Genomic DNA, 17,653 nt, shown 5'->3' with positions numbered 1-17,653 from the left:
TGTGGCTATCAAGTATGTAGCATGTGTTTAGGGAATGAGTAGCATGTGTGAGGTTTATAGGTTCCATAGAAAAAATGTGATTATGCACATAAATGGTGCATGTTGTTTGTTCTCACCGTGAGTGTCAACTACTACAGGTTTACCTCAACAATAAGGATGTTTATTGGGAGGAGAGCTTCCATGCATGAGCTCCTATGATGATCATGCTTGATTTCAACAAGTTATTCCATTGGGATAGTATAGCTATGAACAGATCAACATTCTCATCAAATAAACAATTAAATTTTAAATTTTCTTTTAGTTTCATAAGTTTTGTTTATTGAAGAGAGTCAACATGAGAAGAGTCATTGACAAAAATAATGTAAGCATAACATGATTGTTTATTGACTTATCAAAAGCGTCATGAGATATGATAGGAATAGTATTGCCTCTCTCATTGACATAGAGATTCATCTCCCTACCTCTATGTTGAAAATAGACAACTCTATCTAGAAACTTTAAAGAGGCTTCGACACGATCAAATTGCAGTTCTCCTAACAAGACATCTTTAGTGGAGAGATAAAGAAATCTTCTCAGTCTACTTTCCAATCAATGGAGTGCTTGGAGCCTCTTTGTCTTTAACGGCTCCATGAGCTCGTATGGCTTCTCCTATCTCATGAGGCATGAATCCCTAGCTTTGTCGCTAGCTCCATAGATGCAAACTCATGCATAGAACCACGGTAAACAAAAGCGGCTTTATTTATTAAGATACATGGAGGCATATCGAACATTTGAAGTTTTAGTGAAGTCTTCATCTCTTAAAGAAGCATCAAATTTTTGGGCAAATTTGAGAGTTGTATCAATGTTACCAAAGCTTTCATATTTGGTATGGTAGTTGAGAATACTTAGGCTTGTGCCACGTTGGTGCCTTGCCAAATGCATTTTCGACTCACACGACACACGGTTCCAAATATTGTGTATAGGGAGAGCACCAATTGCCCCTTTCTACCACTCACAAGTTGAAGCAAGTTGCGGCAAAGACCACCTAGGCTTTCTCCTCGGTGGAAAGAGTATCATTGAGTTCCTCGTCAAACTTGCCTTTGCCTCTGTCCTTTGGAAGGGTAAGGATAAAGACTAGGGAACCCTTTAGAGGTGACGCAAGTGGCAACGCCGACTCATACCACAACTCGCTACTTCGAGAACAGAAACCTACCGCGATGTGCAGCGTGCAGGGCTTTACTTTCTCTGACACTGCTGGAAGGGCGAGTTTCTACCACCTCTCCGGAAGGTTTTGTGATAGTGATGAACAGACTTGGATAATATAGCAAAGCAAATGAAGAGCGACTGAAGACCTGATTATGCAAGTACGTACTTTCCATTAAAACTACAAAATTAGCCACGATCGAAAGTTCAAGGACACCTAATTCCGGTAGATGCTTATCAACTATACCTTCAAGCTTGCAGTCTTAACCAGAGAAACTCAACATTAACAGAAAAATATCCTTATTGGTGTCAATTAGACATTCTGCAAGTAAATGGAAGGTAAGCTAACAGCTAGCCTTTTACACTTGCAAACAATACAATCTAAACATACACAAATGATCCCATGCACAAGAGCACCTGATTAATCCCTAGCCAAAGAGCATTGTTTTGAGGGGCGGGGGCGCAAGGATCTCTTGCATGTAGTAGAGTGGATGGTCAAGTTTCAACACGGTACCTCTACTACCTGTGCTCAAATGAATCCAACCTACTTGTATTGGACACACAAGCCAAACAGCCTAATACCTTCCTTCGTCCCCTCTCCACCACCAAAGCAGAACTGCCACTGCTGCTCCTGCGACTCCGTCTCAAAGCTGCCCAAGCCGCCTTGTCACTATTGCCTCTTACTAAGCTTGAAGCTTTCCTATCAGGACTAAACAGCAGCATAAACCACGTAAATCCAAAATTCTTGGGCTTAAGCGGAAACTGTCCAATGCTCGCTTCGCTGCTCATTCGCCCACCACTCACGAAGTCCCCTTCGACCATGTGCGGTGAAGGCGAGAGGAGCTGCCGTGTGCTGTCTGTAGATACTCTGCTGTTTTGGGCTCTCAGATCGATATTGCCACTCTTTTGGGTCCTCAAATCAGCTATGGACAATATCTCATCTTCTCCATCATCAGGAAACTTTTGCAGTAGCTGGTCCTGTGCTGACTTAATGATTGAACCCATGCTTTGCAAGTCTTGACTGATTGTTTGAAGCTCTGCAGAATGCCTCCTATTCAATGATCTCAAGCCCTCCAGCTCTTTGCTTACCATAGTCACCTGCTCCTCATCCCACCCATCCATGTTAGGTGCGCTTTCCATGCTTACCAACACACTCACTTGGTCCTCTGCTGCAGCTTCCTGCTGCACTTCTCCAAACATAACCTCCTGTTTCATTCTGCATATCTGCCCCCTCTGTTGAGCCAGCATCTCATGCAGCTCTTTCACACTCTCCTCTGCCTGCTTGTTCTTACTCACCATTCCCTCTCTTCTCCCACTTCCATCTTCCTCGATCAACCCCTCCAACTTCTGCAGCTCCAATTCCATCCTTAGCACCTCATCCAACCGCAAATTCAGGTCCTCTTCCAGCTGCTTCCTTCCCTCCTTGAACTCGAGAAGTTCATGCTCGAGTTTCTCATCAGCGAAGGCTTGATGCAGCCGCTCTGCTAATTTGATACGGTGATGTGCAGATCTTACAAAATCCACCTCTTCCTCAGGACTCATTATTATGGATACTTTATCCCCTTCACCCTTCATTGACATCCCATCTATGGTGCTAAGAGGAGTGCCCCTCTGACAAGTCTGCTCACTACTACAGAAGAACATCGACAGCATCTTTCTTATGCACAGCAAAACCTCGGCTAGAACGTTTGCTTCTTCTGCTCTAGCTTGTAACTCTGCCAGGAAGAGTCTATTTGTGGCTACTGGCTCTTGTATTGTTTCCTGTAACCCTTTCTCATTGGAGCTACCTGAAAATATGCTCTGCTTAGATTCAACAAGACATAATTTCTCGTGTACATGTTGTTCTGAAAACTCTGGCATATTGCCCTTCAATATGCGTAATACTCCTTCATCCCCCATCTCTTTCCTGCATTCACCCATAATTAGCTTCACCTCCTCAAACGATGCAACCATCTTGACTCTCAGCTCGCCTACGAGCTCTGTTCCCTCATGGTGCATGTTACCCAATACGCCTTGTACTTTCTTCAGTTCCCCATCAGCAAGCTCATTCTCCATTTGAAAACGACTATTGCTGCCTTCCAAAGAACTAATCACATCCTCCAGCATACGCAATGCCTCTTCGGACTTCCTTTTCTCCTCGCGTGAGGCATCCACATCCTGTAAAATTGCTGCATTCTTCTGCTGCAAAAGAACCAATTCTTCTTGTAGCCTCACCATGTCCTCCCGGCAGGAGCTTACCTCTGACTGAAGGTGACTGTTCTTTTCTTTCAGGACAGCGTTGCTAGCCTGCAAGTCTCTCGCAGTGTTCTCAATGAGATTGTGTTCCATCCAAGCAGAAAGAGATTGGCCCTTAAATGATTCGATCTCCTCTATTAAAGTTCGGTTGTTTTCTTCGAGCCTTTGAATTTCACTCAATCTTTCTTGAGTGCCATGAACAGTCAGGCTAGAGGAGGAGGACGCACTTGAGTTTGTGCCACGCGCACTTGGAGATAACACTCTGGAAGCTTGTTCTGCAGTGGACGATGTTAACCTTTGAATCTTTTCATGCAGGAAGGCAATTTCATCCTTCAATCTCTCAATTAGAGCTGGAGATGATGAGAGAGAGACAAGCACTCTCTTGTCCGTTTCCTTAGTACCCAAATCCCTGCTGCCATCATTCTCAACCACATCAGAGGGGCGTTGACATGCCAAAACTGCACTGTGCCTTTGCTGTGGTGCTTCGAAAGAAGATGCAGGATTGCTATGTTTCAAGCCTGTACATGCTTGCTGGATTTTGGGTACAGGCGCAATCATAGACTCTTGGAAATTTCTTGTAAGGTTTTGAGTTGCCTCATCATTCTGCCCGTGAATGGGCTCACCAGCTTCCATATCACCCTTATCACTACTGGAAAGACATCCAAGGTTTGCAAGAGACCCCCCACCAGTACGGTCGGTCTCCTTCACCAAGGGACTGCCCTCTCTTTCTCTTGCACAGGCAAGCTCTCTTCGCAACTGCTCCACTTCAACAAGCACTGCAAGAAGATGACACACCTCTGCTTCTGAGCTATATTTCTCTTGACTGATCAATGACAGCTTTGCATTTAAAGCCCCATTTTCGTCTGTTGCTTTTGTTAGCATCTGCTCCAAAATCTGACAGTGCTCTTCTTTTGAGCCAAGCTTGTCGCAAAGTGCTGCAGATTGTGCCTTAACAGTTTCAAGGCCTAAATCGACATGCTTCAGCATCTCAACATTGAAAATCAACTCCACCTTCAAAATGGAGTTCCTCTCGTGAAGTAGAAGAAGCTCGCCTTTGGCAGCTTTGAGCTGTGTCCTCAAAGTAACTATATCGACTACATGTCTCTCATTTGAGACTGTCAAGCTGTTAACCTCATCTTGCAGCTCAACTGCTCTTTCCTCCATGCTAGGGATCACAACATCCCTGAATATTTGCAGTTCATTCCTTAAATTGTTCATTTCAGCAAGCATATCTTGCAATGCCTGAGATAATTTTTTACACTCCTCTGTAAGGAACTCCACTTCTTTCTGTTGCTTCAAAACAAGCTCTATTTTCAAGGAGAGATCTTGATGCAAAGCTGCATTTTCCATTCTTAAGGTAGCCACCTTTTCGGCCATAAGATCTGAGGCTGCAGATGCCTCAGTTCTCCATTTCAACTCTTCACTCTGGAGAAAACCGATTTCTTCCATGTATCTCTTCTGAGAAGCATTCTGTAACTCGGCAGACTTCCTCAAATCTTCTACTAAAGTTGAGTTTTTGAGTTCCTTTGCAGCAAGGGACTGTTTCAACGACTCCACCAAAGCAGAAAGCTCCTGAAGCTGTGCGTCTTTTTCACATTCCCTTCTTATTGCAACTTCAAGCTCGTTGAGATGCCCAGCAACCTCTCTTCGAACATCAGCAAGCTCCTCAAAAGCAAGATCTCTCTCTTCTTGCAGGAGAGACTTCTCATCATGAAGCCCACTAAGCTCATTCTTCAGCTTGCTTACATAATCAAGCTGACTTGCTAGGTCTGTCTGAACCACTATGTTTGTTGCCTTGACTTGAGAAAGTTCTTCTTGCAGCCCCTCCAATTGCGCACCATAGGAGCTCTTCATGCTTGACAGAGCTTCTGCCAGCAAAGAACTATGGCTCTCTGCAGCCTTAAGCTGCTTTTGCACATTCCTGGTTTCTGCGTCCTTTCCCTCAAGTTCCAAGCCAGCTGCCTTTAGCTGAGCCTTCAGATGTTTATTCTCACCTTGGACACCTGTCATCTCCGAATTCAGATTTTCCAAACTGGAAGTGAGGGTATTCTTCTCATCCTTGACAATAGTAAGATCATTCTCAAGCCTCCTTAAATTGGAGAGCATCACAGAGACCTCCAAATTGAGGGAGTCCCTGTTAGTAATATGCTTGCTAAGTTCTTCCTTGGCTTCTATTGAGGCTTTCTCAGCAGCCTGAAGCTGCTCTTGCAGACCCCCGTGTTCCGGTTCTTTCTCCCCCAGACGGGATTCTCTGTGCTTCATCTGCAACATCAAGTCCTCTCTCCCACTTTGAGCACCTTTTAACTCTAGACGAAGGACCTCCACCTCGTCAGACAGAATCTTCTTCTCATCTTGTATCCTGGAAACATCTAGCTCAAGCTCACTTATTCTAGTGCACATCACAGCCATCTCCTCCTTCAGGGAATTGGCCGTTCCTATTTGCATGCATATCTCCTTCTCAGCTTCACATGCAGCATTTTTGCCATCCAAACACTCATTTGCCAGCTCAGATAAGTCATCCTCCAGTCTGCATATCTTTTGTCCAGCATCTTGAAGCTGACGCTGCAGCCTTTCAACCTCTTCATTCAGGGTATGAATATGATAGAGATGCTGCTGAGCTTCTTCTTCTAATGACCCTTTGCTTAACAGCAATTTAGATACGTGCTCATGAGCTGAACTTAACTCCAAAACTTTGATGTTAAGTTCATTCTCAACAGCAGCATGTGCCTGCCTTAGCTGCCTCACTTCCCTAGCAAGCTTCTCTGAATCCCTTGCAGCCTGAATCGCAGCCTGCTGGTTTTTCGTTTGCTCATCTTGCAACACTTTGAGATCTTTCTGCAGACTCTCCCCCTCTTCAGTTGCAGACTTAAGATGACCCACTACTGTTAGCTTCTCCTCGATGGAATTATCTAGAGCTTGTTGTGTCCTTTTGAGTGCCTGCTCTAACTGCTTCACCTTCGTGACTTCAACACCGAGAGACGTGACCATTTGCTCTCCCTCTTTAAGGGCCCGCGTCAGCTCCATGTGCACTGTATCCTTGTCCTTTTGCAGAGCCTCCAATCTAGAAGCCAATAAACCCTTTTCTCCTTTCTGGGAACCAACTTCTTCCACAAGCTGCTTTCTCTCTTCTAATAGGCTTGTGATCTTATGGTGAAGATGCTCAAACCTGCCAGAAATCATGCTCTTGGCATCCAAACTTCTCGATTGTGCACGAACGGGTAGCAAATTATTCTCCTTTACAGAAGTGACTGCTTCGTGAAGCTTAAACAACTCTGTCTCCAAGTTTTGCCTCATGTCATTGCTATCCTGAAGCTGCATTTGCAGCTTCTCTTTCTGCTCTTCAAAACCTTTCACAAGTGACACCCTGCCTTCCATACAATTACTGACTTGTCCTTCAAGTTCTAGTATTCTAGTCTGCAGGCAAGCAATATCATCAAGGCTTCTCTGGTGCTTGCAAATCATTTCTTTTTCACGCTTATCAGCTCTAGTCCGCATGCTCTCCACGTCCATCTCCAAGACCTGGATTCTTTCTGCACACTGTTGCAATTCAGATTTCTGTGAATCCTCCAACTCTCTACTGCTATCTAACTGCTTTTGCAAAAGCATGACATGATTTACGCTCGTGGCCAACTTCTCACTGAAGGCTTCCTTTTTTTGGTGAACATCAGCCAATTCAGTTTCCAAGCTCCTTATACCTTCAGACATCTGAGACACTTGCTCATTTGAAGCTGTAATCTCAGCTTGCAATTCTGAGATCCTCACCTCTAAATCAAGGACTTCACCTTCAGAATTAGCCAATGACTTGCAGTCAATCTCTTTTTCCACCTTCATTACAGCAATCTGTTCTTCAAGCTTTGCAAACCCCGCACTTTGCGTTGTGAACTTAACGGAGAGTCCAGCAATAACCTCTTGCAGCCTCCCTATATGTTGCCCTGCTTGTTCGAGGTCAACTGAAAGCTTCTGCTTCTCGTTCTCTAACATAACCTTCCTCTCATTGAGATCATCTGCAAGAGCATGTCCCTGCTTCACCTCTTCAGTAAGTTGGTGCTTTTCTTCTTCCAAAGATAGAAGAGCCTTTTCAGCTTCAGTTTGTTTGCTCTCAAGTGCTTTCTTCTCATTCAAAAGAGAAGACGCGGACTCTTCAAGCTCCACAATTCGTGTAAAGTGAGAATGCAGAAGCTGCTCCAAATGCTTAGACGCTTCAACTCTCTCTCTTTCAAGAAGGCTTAAATCCAGCTTCAGCTTTGAGTTGGATTCTACAGCTTCTATCACTTGCTTCTCCAACTCAAGCTTTTCATTAGTCAGAGTGTCCAACCTGCTGTTCAGTTCACCAATATGAGCAACATGCTCATCCACATTCTTCTTGATCTTGGCACTCTCTGCATTGCTTGCGTTTTCTAACTCAGTCAACGAATGCATGGCATCAGCTTGTTGCTTCTCAAGCATGCCCTTCCCAAGAATCAGCTCAGAAAGAACCAACTCCAAGTCTCTAAGATGAGTAGTCTGCATTCCAGGATCCTGCAATAGAACATCATTTGTATTTACATGGTCAGATGCCCTCTGCAACAGCAGATCTTTGTCTAAGGAGAAGGCATTTAGGTGCAAGCGGAGGTCTTCCATCTCTGATTTAGCCTGGGCCAGCAGGCTCTCAGAAGTTGCCTTTTCTTCATGCAAATGATCAGTCTCTACCAACAACAAAGCAAGTTTTTCTTTGAGGTGCGTTTCAGTATCTTCAAAAAGCTTGCATTGTGACTCAAGACGCTGGGAATCGGCAAGATAATCATCTCTCTCTTTCTGCAATTCTTGAAATCTGACCTCTAATACTTGCATTTGGATCCCCAGTTCATCTCTGTCTGTTTCAATCTTCGCTTTGTGTGCCTGAACAACCCTTACAGTCTCCTCTAACACCAAAACCTTCCCATTTTTTTTAGCCATCTGCTCAATTAACTGCTGCTTGCTGCCTTCAGTAACCTCAAGCTCCCTTTGCAACCCAAGAATTCTTGACAAGAAGGTAGACCTCTCAAGCTCGAGTGCATCTTTTGACTCCTTGCATATGACCAAGTCTTGCTCTAACTGTTTTTTGACATGATCTACCTCCATTGCTTGTTGTTCAATCTCTTGAACTTTCAAAGTCTGCGTTTCAATCTGCTTCTTGAACCCTTCATTCTCTTCCTCAATAAATACGACTCGTCTCTGAAACTCCTTGAGGAGCCTCTCATATGCCTCCTTCAGAGCAACTACACTTCTTTGGTTTTCAGCTCGAGAAGTGCCAAGAGTTTGCTGCAGCTCTTCACACTCTACTTGGAACTTCCTAGAATTCTTCTGAACTGTCATCATCTCTGCATGAGAATCTGCCATCCTGTGTTCGAGCAGAGAAACCTCCTCCTCCAAGTATCGAATTCTCTCGCCAACTACAATCATTTCTTGCAGTCCATGGTCTCGAGCTTCAATGAGTTGACTTTTCTCTTCCTTGCAAGTAATCAGAGCATGATTTAACTTCAAATTTTCAGCCTCTAATGCCTGTTTCAGCTGAAAGAGAGAGTTTAACCTATCCTTTGCCACCTTCTCTTCAGCTTCCAAAGCTTTTGCCTTCACAAGCAAGTCAGAGACCTCAGACTTAAGTTCACTAATCTTCACTTCATCCTCACCTGATTTGGCAATCAGGACCTTTTTCTCATCCTCTAATGCTGTGATCCTCTTTTTCAATTCGATGGAGCTAGCTGCATCAACAAGTATGTGCAACTCCTTGTCTTTACATCGGGGTGAGAGGAGCTCCTCTTCAGAACCCGACAATGATGGCTTGAATTCAAATTCACGTGCCTCAAAACTCACCGTGGAGCTTGCAGAAGGTGCGTCCTCCTCATCGGTCAACTTCTTAGCAGAAAAATCAATCAGGCTGTCTTCATCAAAATCCAATGCCCCTGGGAAAGTGTAGGATGTCAGGCTGGTGATGTCGAGCCCATCATGAATAGGCCTTCCATACAAATCACTGGGTAAATTAGGAGGAGTGGCGTATGACGCGCCTAATTGAGCTTGGAGTGCAGGTGCTATGTTTTGACGAAGCTCTTTTGTGAGAAACGTATGCCTCTCCACGAGAGCCCGGTATGTCCGATAAAATTCTTCCACCAGGTTTACCAACTCTGGCCTTCTTTTGTAATACATTTCTGCACGCTTGGCGAATGAATCTGCATCCTCCTCTATAATTTTCAGCATGGCATTCACCTTGGAATCCATCTCTGGCAGTCAGAAATATCATCATGTAAGCCATTACATTAAACCGCGAGAGCTATTAAATGCCCAAATCTCGTACGATTGGAAAACCCATTCACAACAAGGCAGACAGTTCAATTGTTATAGCAGATATTCATTCACAGTGATCATACACATCCCAAAACAACCTCCACCCTGAAAGCCTAAATGAATTGAAGCTGCGCCTCGTCTCTAGTCGGGTGCTTTCGAGAGTCCATCAAACGCCATCACTGATTGCTTTGCAAAGGAAACGCAACTAGACTTTCCTACGTGCAATAACTAGACCATGGATGCAGCAGTGCATGAGTACCTGTAAGATTTTCCTGCAGCCATTTGGAGCTCTTGGGACTGATGTGACTGTCCCACCACCATGAGTGCGATCGAGAATTGTCTGCCTTCTTGATAGTAAGGTGCGGAGTCGCGTAGTGCTGAGGCTGCCAATGAGTTTCCAAGTGAGGCCATTTCACCGAATCTGCCTTGTCATGCGAGTGTTCTTTGCTCAATGACATAAGCTCTTCTCACCTGATTCTTGCAGCAGCAGCAGCCTGCAAGGAAGTGATTGTAGAAGAGAGAAGGGGAGGAACAATTGAAAAGGCTATGGGAGGAGGGCAGGTAAGACAGTCAATGAGAAAAGGTGAGCAGTTGAGAAGATATCGAAGCTTACAGGACAATTGAAGTAGAGCGGAAGATGGAAGGAAGAGAAAGAAAGGCACACTGTAGCTATATCGACTGATGACTGAGGCTTGAAGCAACAAAAGAGACCTTCGATTTAATGATCGCGATAGACCCGCCTGTGCAATGATGCTCTAGAGTAAAGAAACGCACGCGAACAAGTCAAGCGATGTAATGGCACAGAGTGTAACAGAGTAAACAAATGCGCTGTAACCATCTAATAAGCTAAAGCCCGCGCGAAAAATACAAGAGCCCACAGCGAAAACGACAGTGTGGAGTCTGGACTCACATACTCGCATTGTTTGCAACTTTGCGAGAGAGAAAGAGAGAGAGAGAGAGAGAGAGAGAGAGAGAGAGAGGGGCTATAGCGCCTGTGTGCGCCGTGTGTGTGTGTGTGTGTGTGTGTGTGTGTGAGAGAGAGAGAGAGAGAGAGAGAGAGCAAAAGGACAACCCACTTGAAACAGGGCTCTGGGGGAATCGGGAAAGAGGGACTCAGGGAACCCAAAGCAGATCACGAGGGCCGCCGTGATGGCAATAGAGAAGGTCTGAAGGAACTGTGGCACGTCGATATAGGCCACTATTTCTCTACAGCGTCCATTCTGCTGCCGTGAGTAGATGCAGCGCCGACCATTGAGGGGTGGGGGCCGTGGGCGAGAGGGTGGATCCCACAGCCCAGCTCCAGGCCGAGGGCCAAGCCCAATGGGTCTTGGTGCTGGCTTATCCCTTTACGGCCCGCGAGAAGCACACCCTCCCACCAGCTCACCCCGGTGTCAGCAACTCGCCTCCAAGCTTGTTGCTTTCCTTGTTTGGAAGTCAATGCAGGGCCAGCCTCGAGGCCACCAGCAAAAATATCTTAGAACTGTGTCCCGCCCAGCACATCAAGATGCATGCACCTTAAGCACCGAAGTTGTCTCATAAACTCCACAGAGTTTCAGTGCTCAGTGATCGTCTTGTTGCGTGGTTCCTTGCTATTCGTTCCTACATCCCAAATTCCACTTTTCATGCCTTGACATGTTGATGTGCTGCAAAATTTCGATTTTCAGCTACTTTTTGTAGGGGTTCTCGTGCATTAGGCGAGCCCCTGTATGCGCTCGAAATGTTGAGCGAGACCACAATAATTTGCATTTGCCATGGAGCCCCACTGTGCATTAAGCGGGACGGGGCTCTCATTCAACTCATCGATCGAGGAGGGTGAGTGGGGTGTGAGTCATGTGAAAGTGTAGGCTCCGTAGTGATGTCGGGATAGAGATACCTTTCATCTAAGTTGCATTATACGTTAAACGGTAAATGTATTTTCGTTTAATGATCGTATTATACATTTGATCAAATAAAACTATCCCCGAGGGTCAGTATTTTTAGAAGCCATTGACACATCCTTGAAAGAAAAAACTATTTCCTTTCTTTCAAAGATTTATGAGCGTGCCATATCAAAAGCTAGAGGGCCAAGGAATGTAATTGCCATCGTCATTGACAATGCTACTAATTACAAAGGTGCGGGTCTTGCAATTCCAGCAACGTACCCGGAATTAACATGGGTACCATGCGGTGCACATACTATCAATCTGCTTCTGAAAGACTTTGGCAAACTTCACAAAATACAGACTATTTTGTTGGAAGCAAACACAATAGTAAAGTTCATTAGAGAGCATTAATTTTCTTATGCTCTATTCATAACAAAGTCGCCTAACACGGCCATACAAATCTTTTGTGTGACTACTGCATATTATGTGTTGTCAACACTAAAAGATGTTCGACATGCACTGGTAGAGAAAGTTGTCGAGAGGTGATGGGATGTACGGCATATCCCAGCTACCAAGCTACAACATTATGGGTTCATAGTTGTTGTTGAGGTGCAAAGTGATGGTGAGTCGGAGTGGGAGGTGGCTTCGTACTTGTAATCTGATTGGATTTGTTGCATATATCTTATGATCTCTCTCTTTTTACCATGTCACTTTGTGTCGTATTGTCTGTCACTTTTATTTTATACTTATTGTTTACAATTCATAACCAAGATGAAAAAGACACAAAGCAATAAATATTTGAGTTGATTACCTAGAATGATTACAAAACGATCGCTTGAATGATTACAAAATAGAAGCCATAGATTTTACAACTAACATGTTGAGTGAGATCTGCCAAAATCTCATTCAAGCAAAATTCATCAAAGCCAATGGATGCAGAGATGGAAGATGCAATAAAAAATGCGTTGAAGTTGGTTGTGGTAGCTACAACGTCTTCTTTTGCCGGGGGATCAAACTTCTCGTTGTACTTTGTAAGCTTGCTTTGAGCTAGTGCAAGCTCTCTTCTAGTGGTATCGAGCTGTGTCTCAAGCTCTAACACTTTTAATCGCAAGATTATACAAGTTTCACCTTGGCTTGCTAGGTCAACTCCCTGGCTTGCCATCTCCACCATGATTTCATGCTCTTCTGGCAAAAGGACGACTGGACGCTTCCGTGATGGTTGGGGCCTTTGCTCGTTCTATGCTGAAACCTTGTCGGCAATGCAGCCAATTTCAATGCCTGCGTTAGGAGGCTTATCATCCCAATTGACCCGCTTGCCCAATATGTAATGTACGTAGCACTGCTGAATGAAGTATATGGCAATCTGGTTATTATTGGGAATAGCTTGTTATTGACAGATAAATCGTTCGAGAATAACTCTTGCCGAGCTTACATGTTGCAAGTTAGAGGGCTTCATTGGTGGATTTTCCTTTGCGTGGCCACTTGTCTTGAAGAGTGTATTTTTTTTAAAAAAGTTGGTACATAAATCTTTGCATTGTCGATGACTCAAGGGCTCACCCTCTAGCATTGATTCTGTTGGAATTAGGGTTGCAAGGAAAGGTACACAGCTTGGAGAAGACGAAGGAAGCTCAAGGCACACAATAGAGAGTGTATTACTTAGTGTGAAATGGAAAAATAGATAGCCCTAGAATGAATGGACGTATATACAATGCACGGGGGAAAAAACCTCCTAAAGAGGGAAAAAATACCCCGGCGGTCCTAAGTGTGTTCACACACATCACTACCACATGTATATGGTAACAAATCCAAGTGATGCGGTGAACGAGAGCTGGCACATGAGTAAAGGGAAGTGCCATGCCTTGAAGACATGATCAGTCCACAAAGGGGAGTAAGCCCAAAGCTTTGCGGAAAGCTTCGAACTTCTCACGAGACAATGCCTTTGTGAAAAGATTTGCAAGGTTGTCCTGTGTTGGCACTTAAGCTAAGCTGATCTTTCCTGCAGAGAGCCTCTCTCTGACATAGTGGTAATGCACCTCAATGTGCTTTGTGCGAGCATGAAAAACTGGGTTCCTCGCAACTGCCAATGTGCTCTGACTATCAATGTAGATAGTGTTGGCAGTGTCCTGTCCAACACCCAAATCAGCCATAAGGAGTTTGAGCCATACACACTCAACCGTAGCTCTGAAGACTGTGTTGTACTCAGCCTCACAACTAGAAGTGGCCATAGTAGGTTGCTTCTTGCTCAACCATGATATACATGAACTGCCAAGAATGAAACAAAAACCACTTGTGGACACTCGCATGTCTAAACAACCAGCCCAATATGAGTCCAAAAAAGCATGTAATTCTAGAGGCAATGATCCCCCCTTCGGATAAAACAAGCCAAGATGTAAAGTGCCACTCAAGTAGCGAAAAATCATCTTGACATCCTGCCAATGCTTAGACCCTGGGCTATGTATAAATCTGCTAACCTGTGAGACTGCAAACTGAATATCTGGCAATCGTGCTGCATACATAAATGAGGCAGCCAACAACAGTTTGATAAAGAGTGACATCAGCAGGATCACCAGCATCATGTACATTCAACTTCAAACCTGTTTCCATGGGAGTGGCGATAGGTTTGCAATCTTCAAGTCCAGACTTACATAGCAATATCTCTATGTAACTTTTCTGACACAAGGAAATACCACCATCACACTGCTTAAACTGTATGCCCAAGTAATGATGCAACAGTCCCAAATCTTTCATCTTGAAAGTAGCATTCAAATTAGCCTTAAATTCAGCAATATGTGCCTCATTGGGACCATTGATCAACAAATCATCCACATAAAGAACTTTAATGAGAAGTACATCACCCTCACGCTTGACATACAATGTGCTTTCTGTTGGACTGTTATGAAAGCCTCGTTTGACCAAATGAGTGTTAGCTTTCTTATACCAAGCACGAGGAGATTGCTTCAACCCATACAAAGCCTTCTTACATCTGCACACTTTGTCGTCTTGTCCTTTCTTGACAAAACCGTGAGGCTGCGTTACATAAACTTGCTCAAATATGTCACCATTCAAGAAAGTAGTAACAATGTCTGATTGATGTACGTCCCAACCAAAATGAGATGCCAATGCATATAGAAAATGAACAGTAGTCATAAACAATTGGGAGCAAAAGTTTCTTCATAATGTATGTCTTTTTGCTGCGCATAGCCTTTTGCAACAAGTTGAGCCTTATGGCTATCAACCTCACCATCCGGCTTGCGTTTCAACTTGTAAACCCACTTTGTACCAATGGCCTTTTCACCATGAGGCAAATCACATAAACTGCATGTGTCATTTTCTACAAGTGCAACATATTCTCATTGCATGGCAGCCATCCAATTTTCTGAATTTTGTGCTTCATCAAAAGACAGAGGTTCCTGAACATCATGTAGGCTAGACACAGCCAAAGAATAACAATCTGATGCATAAGATGCATGGCGAGAACCTGAATGAGTACGACTAGAAAACGGTGCATCCAATTTACTGTCACGCAAAGTATGCACCAGCCATTTTGGCATACCTCTAGCCTGCTCATTTTCAGCCCTTTTCTCATCAAGTACATCATGTACATCTGCATCAGTAATAGGCTGATCTGTAACATTTTCAGAAACCCCCATAGGCTGTGCATTTGTCTCATTGGAATTTAAATTCATATTTCCACCACTAAAAAGAGGTAGAAATGTGTCATAAATGTCCTTTGAGCTTACATCACTGTCTCTAGTACATGACAGCAAGGGTTGAACAGAATCTTCCACGAACACAACACCTAGTGAAACCAAAATACGCTTTGTTTGTGGATGATACAACCTGTATCCTTTGCTTTCAACACTATAACCAGCAAAAATACATTTGACATCCTTATCATCCAATTTTTTGCGATGTGTTTGTGGCACCAAAGCATATGTCAAACAGCCAAAAACATGTACATGCTCAATAGAAGGCTTTCTATCATGCCATGCTTCATATGGAGTAATAGACTGCAAAGCTTTCATAGGACACTTGTTTAGTACATAAGTGGCACATATGATGGCCTCAAGCCAAAAAGAATGCGGCAAAGCTTGACTTTTGACCATACATCGTGCCATTTTTGTAAGTAACCTGTTTTTCCTCTCAGCAACACCATTTTGCTGGGGTGTATAAGGCACTGCACATTGGTGTTTTATCCCACGACTAGCCAGAAATGCATTAAATTCATGAGACATATACTCACCCCCTCGATCGGAACGGAGGGTGTCCATAGTACATTTTGAGACATTTTCAGCCATAGCCAGAAATTGTTTGAAGCACATAAAAACTTCAGACTTCGCTTTAAGCGGAAATACCCATGCATGCCTCAAGTAATCATCAATGAAAGTCATGAAGTAAAGGTAATTTCCCAAGGACGGAGTTTGCATGGGCCCACAAACATCACTATGCACAAGCTGCAACCTGCATGTGGCCCTAACTAAACCATCCTTTGGAAACTTAGAACGTTGCATTTTACCCAAAATACAGCCTTCACAAACATGTTTGACAGGTGCTTCAAGAGGCGGCAAAGAAGCAACCATATCAGATTTCTGCAAACACAGCAAACTGGCAAAATTCAGATGCTCCAACGTGCATGCCATAGTTTTGCATTTGAAACAGCCCTTGAAACTGCAACTGCATCTGCAAAATTTTGTCCACACTTGTCATACAAAGTGAGCTTATATAGCCCACAGCACAAAAGGCCAGATGCAACAATTTCATCACCAAAATTGAGATCATGAACTGTACATCTATCATCCACAAATTTGACTACAAGTCCAAGTCTAGCAAGTGCAGATACAGACAAAAGATTTTTCTTGATCCCAGGTACATAAAGTGCATCAACAAGTGTGAAAGAACTGCCATTTGTAGCTGTAAGCACAATCTTTCCAACTCCCTGAACTGGATAAGAGGCATTGTTGGCACAAGTGACTGAATTCCCATGAGAGACAGACTTGAGAGAGGTGAACAACTCACGATGTGAGGTAATGTGCTTTGTAGCACCACTGTCGAAGTACCACACATGTGAATTTGCAGCAACTGACATGCATGCATCATGGACAGTAGGATTGTAAGTGCACTCTGCACTAAAAGCCCATTCTGCATCAACATCAGCATCATAGTCTCCTTTCATAGAAGACTCAACGATGGCTGCATTTGTAGTGGAACCACCCTCTTTCTTCTTAGCCTCTTTGGCCTTCAACTTAAGACACTTCTTGATCAAGTGATCATTAACTTTACAATAATGGCAACGCATCTTCTTTTTTCCCTTATCACCAGAATTTCCAGACAAATTGCTGCCAGCAGAAGCATGAGGAACAAGTGATTTTCCACTTGCAGAAGAACCATAAGAAGTGGATGCATTGTTGTTACCACCCTTTCTTTGAGCAACAATAAAAGCCTGTTTAACTGCACGCTGTCTACTCCTGTTTTTTCTGGAAAGTGACTCTTGAAACAACAATGTGCATAATGCATCAAACTTGACAACTTCAGGATTTCCTTGGGTCATAAGTCTCAAAGTACTAGCAAAAGTCTGGTAAGAATCTGGTAAGGCATCAAGAACAGTCTGCACAAGGGATATGGACACTTTCCTTGCTGGTGTCAAGGATATCAATGAGCAACTTATTTCTGCAGGTGAAGTCATTTCAGACAGTTCATCTTCCTCATGCATAATCTTCAAATCCAGCTCTTTACGTAGCAATGCAATTTTTGCCTCATTGCGGCTTGCATAAAGACCACCGAGAATATCCCAAGCCTGTTTTGCAGATTTTGCTGAAAAAATGTGAGGAGTAATGGTGCGCTTCACAGACAATGCAATCAACGCATGAGACTGCACATCCTTTACATTCTAACGAGCTTGTTCTACCGTAGGTAAAACAACTCTAACAGCGCAATCCGTGCAGCAAGACCCGCAACATCCTCAACATCGTCTACATCCTCAGAATCAGGACGTACATCAATGCCCTGCACAATATTCCAGACGCCCTTTGACACAAGAACATGTTGCATCATGTAAGCCCACATAGGGTAATTGT

The 17,653-nt window shown here is 43.9% G+C and overlaps 1 protein-coding gene across 1 annotated transcript; it reads right to left on the bottom strand.

Annotated features, from left to right (window-relative positions):
- Window positions 1–1,465: 1,465 nt before the first annotated feature.
- LOC147454940 (uncharacterized) lies at window positions 1,466–11,029 on the bottom strand. Its single transcript, XM_086516772.1, has 2 exons — window positions 9,977–11,029; window positions 1,466–9,653 (listed from the first exon to the last, which is right to left on the bottom strand). Exons 1-2 carry the CDS (start codon window positions 10,173–10,175, stop codon window positions 1,702–1,704), a joined length of 8,151 nt encoding a protein of 2,716 aa, XP_086372898.1. The 5' UTR covers window positions 10,176–11,029; the 3' UTR covers window positions 1,466–1,701.
- Between the last annotated feature and the right edge of the window lie 6,624 nt (window positions 11,030–17,653).

Source organism: Adiantum capillus-veneris, chromosome 7 (genome assembly GCF_014529385.1).
Source record: "Adiantum capillus-veneris isolate H3 chromosome 7, ASM1452938v2, whole genome shotgun sequence".
In the NCBI taxonomy this organism is placed as follows: Eukaryota; Viridiplantae; Streptophyta; class Polypodiopsida; order Polypodiales; family Pteridaceae; genus Adiantum; species Adiantum capillus-veneris.
This window is presented reverse-complemented; position numbering and strand designations above follow the sequence as displayed.

Coding starts and splice junctions, on each gene's coding strand:
- LOC147454940 (XM_086516772.1), bottom strand. CDS start 10,175: ATGTCATTGAGCAAAGAACACTCGCATGACAAGGCAGATTCGGTGAAA. Junction 9,654..9,976: donor GCTGCAGGAAAATCTTACAG/GTACTCATGCAC, acceptor TCTGACTGCCAG/AGATGGATTCCAAGGTGAAT.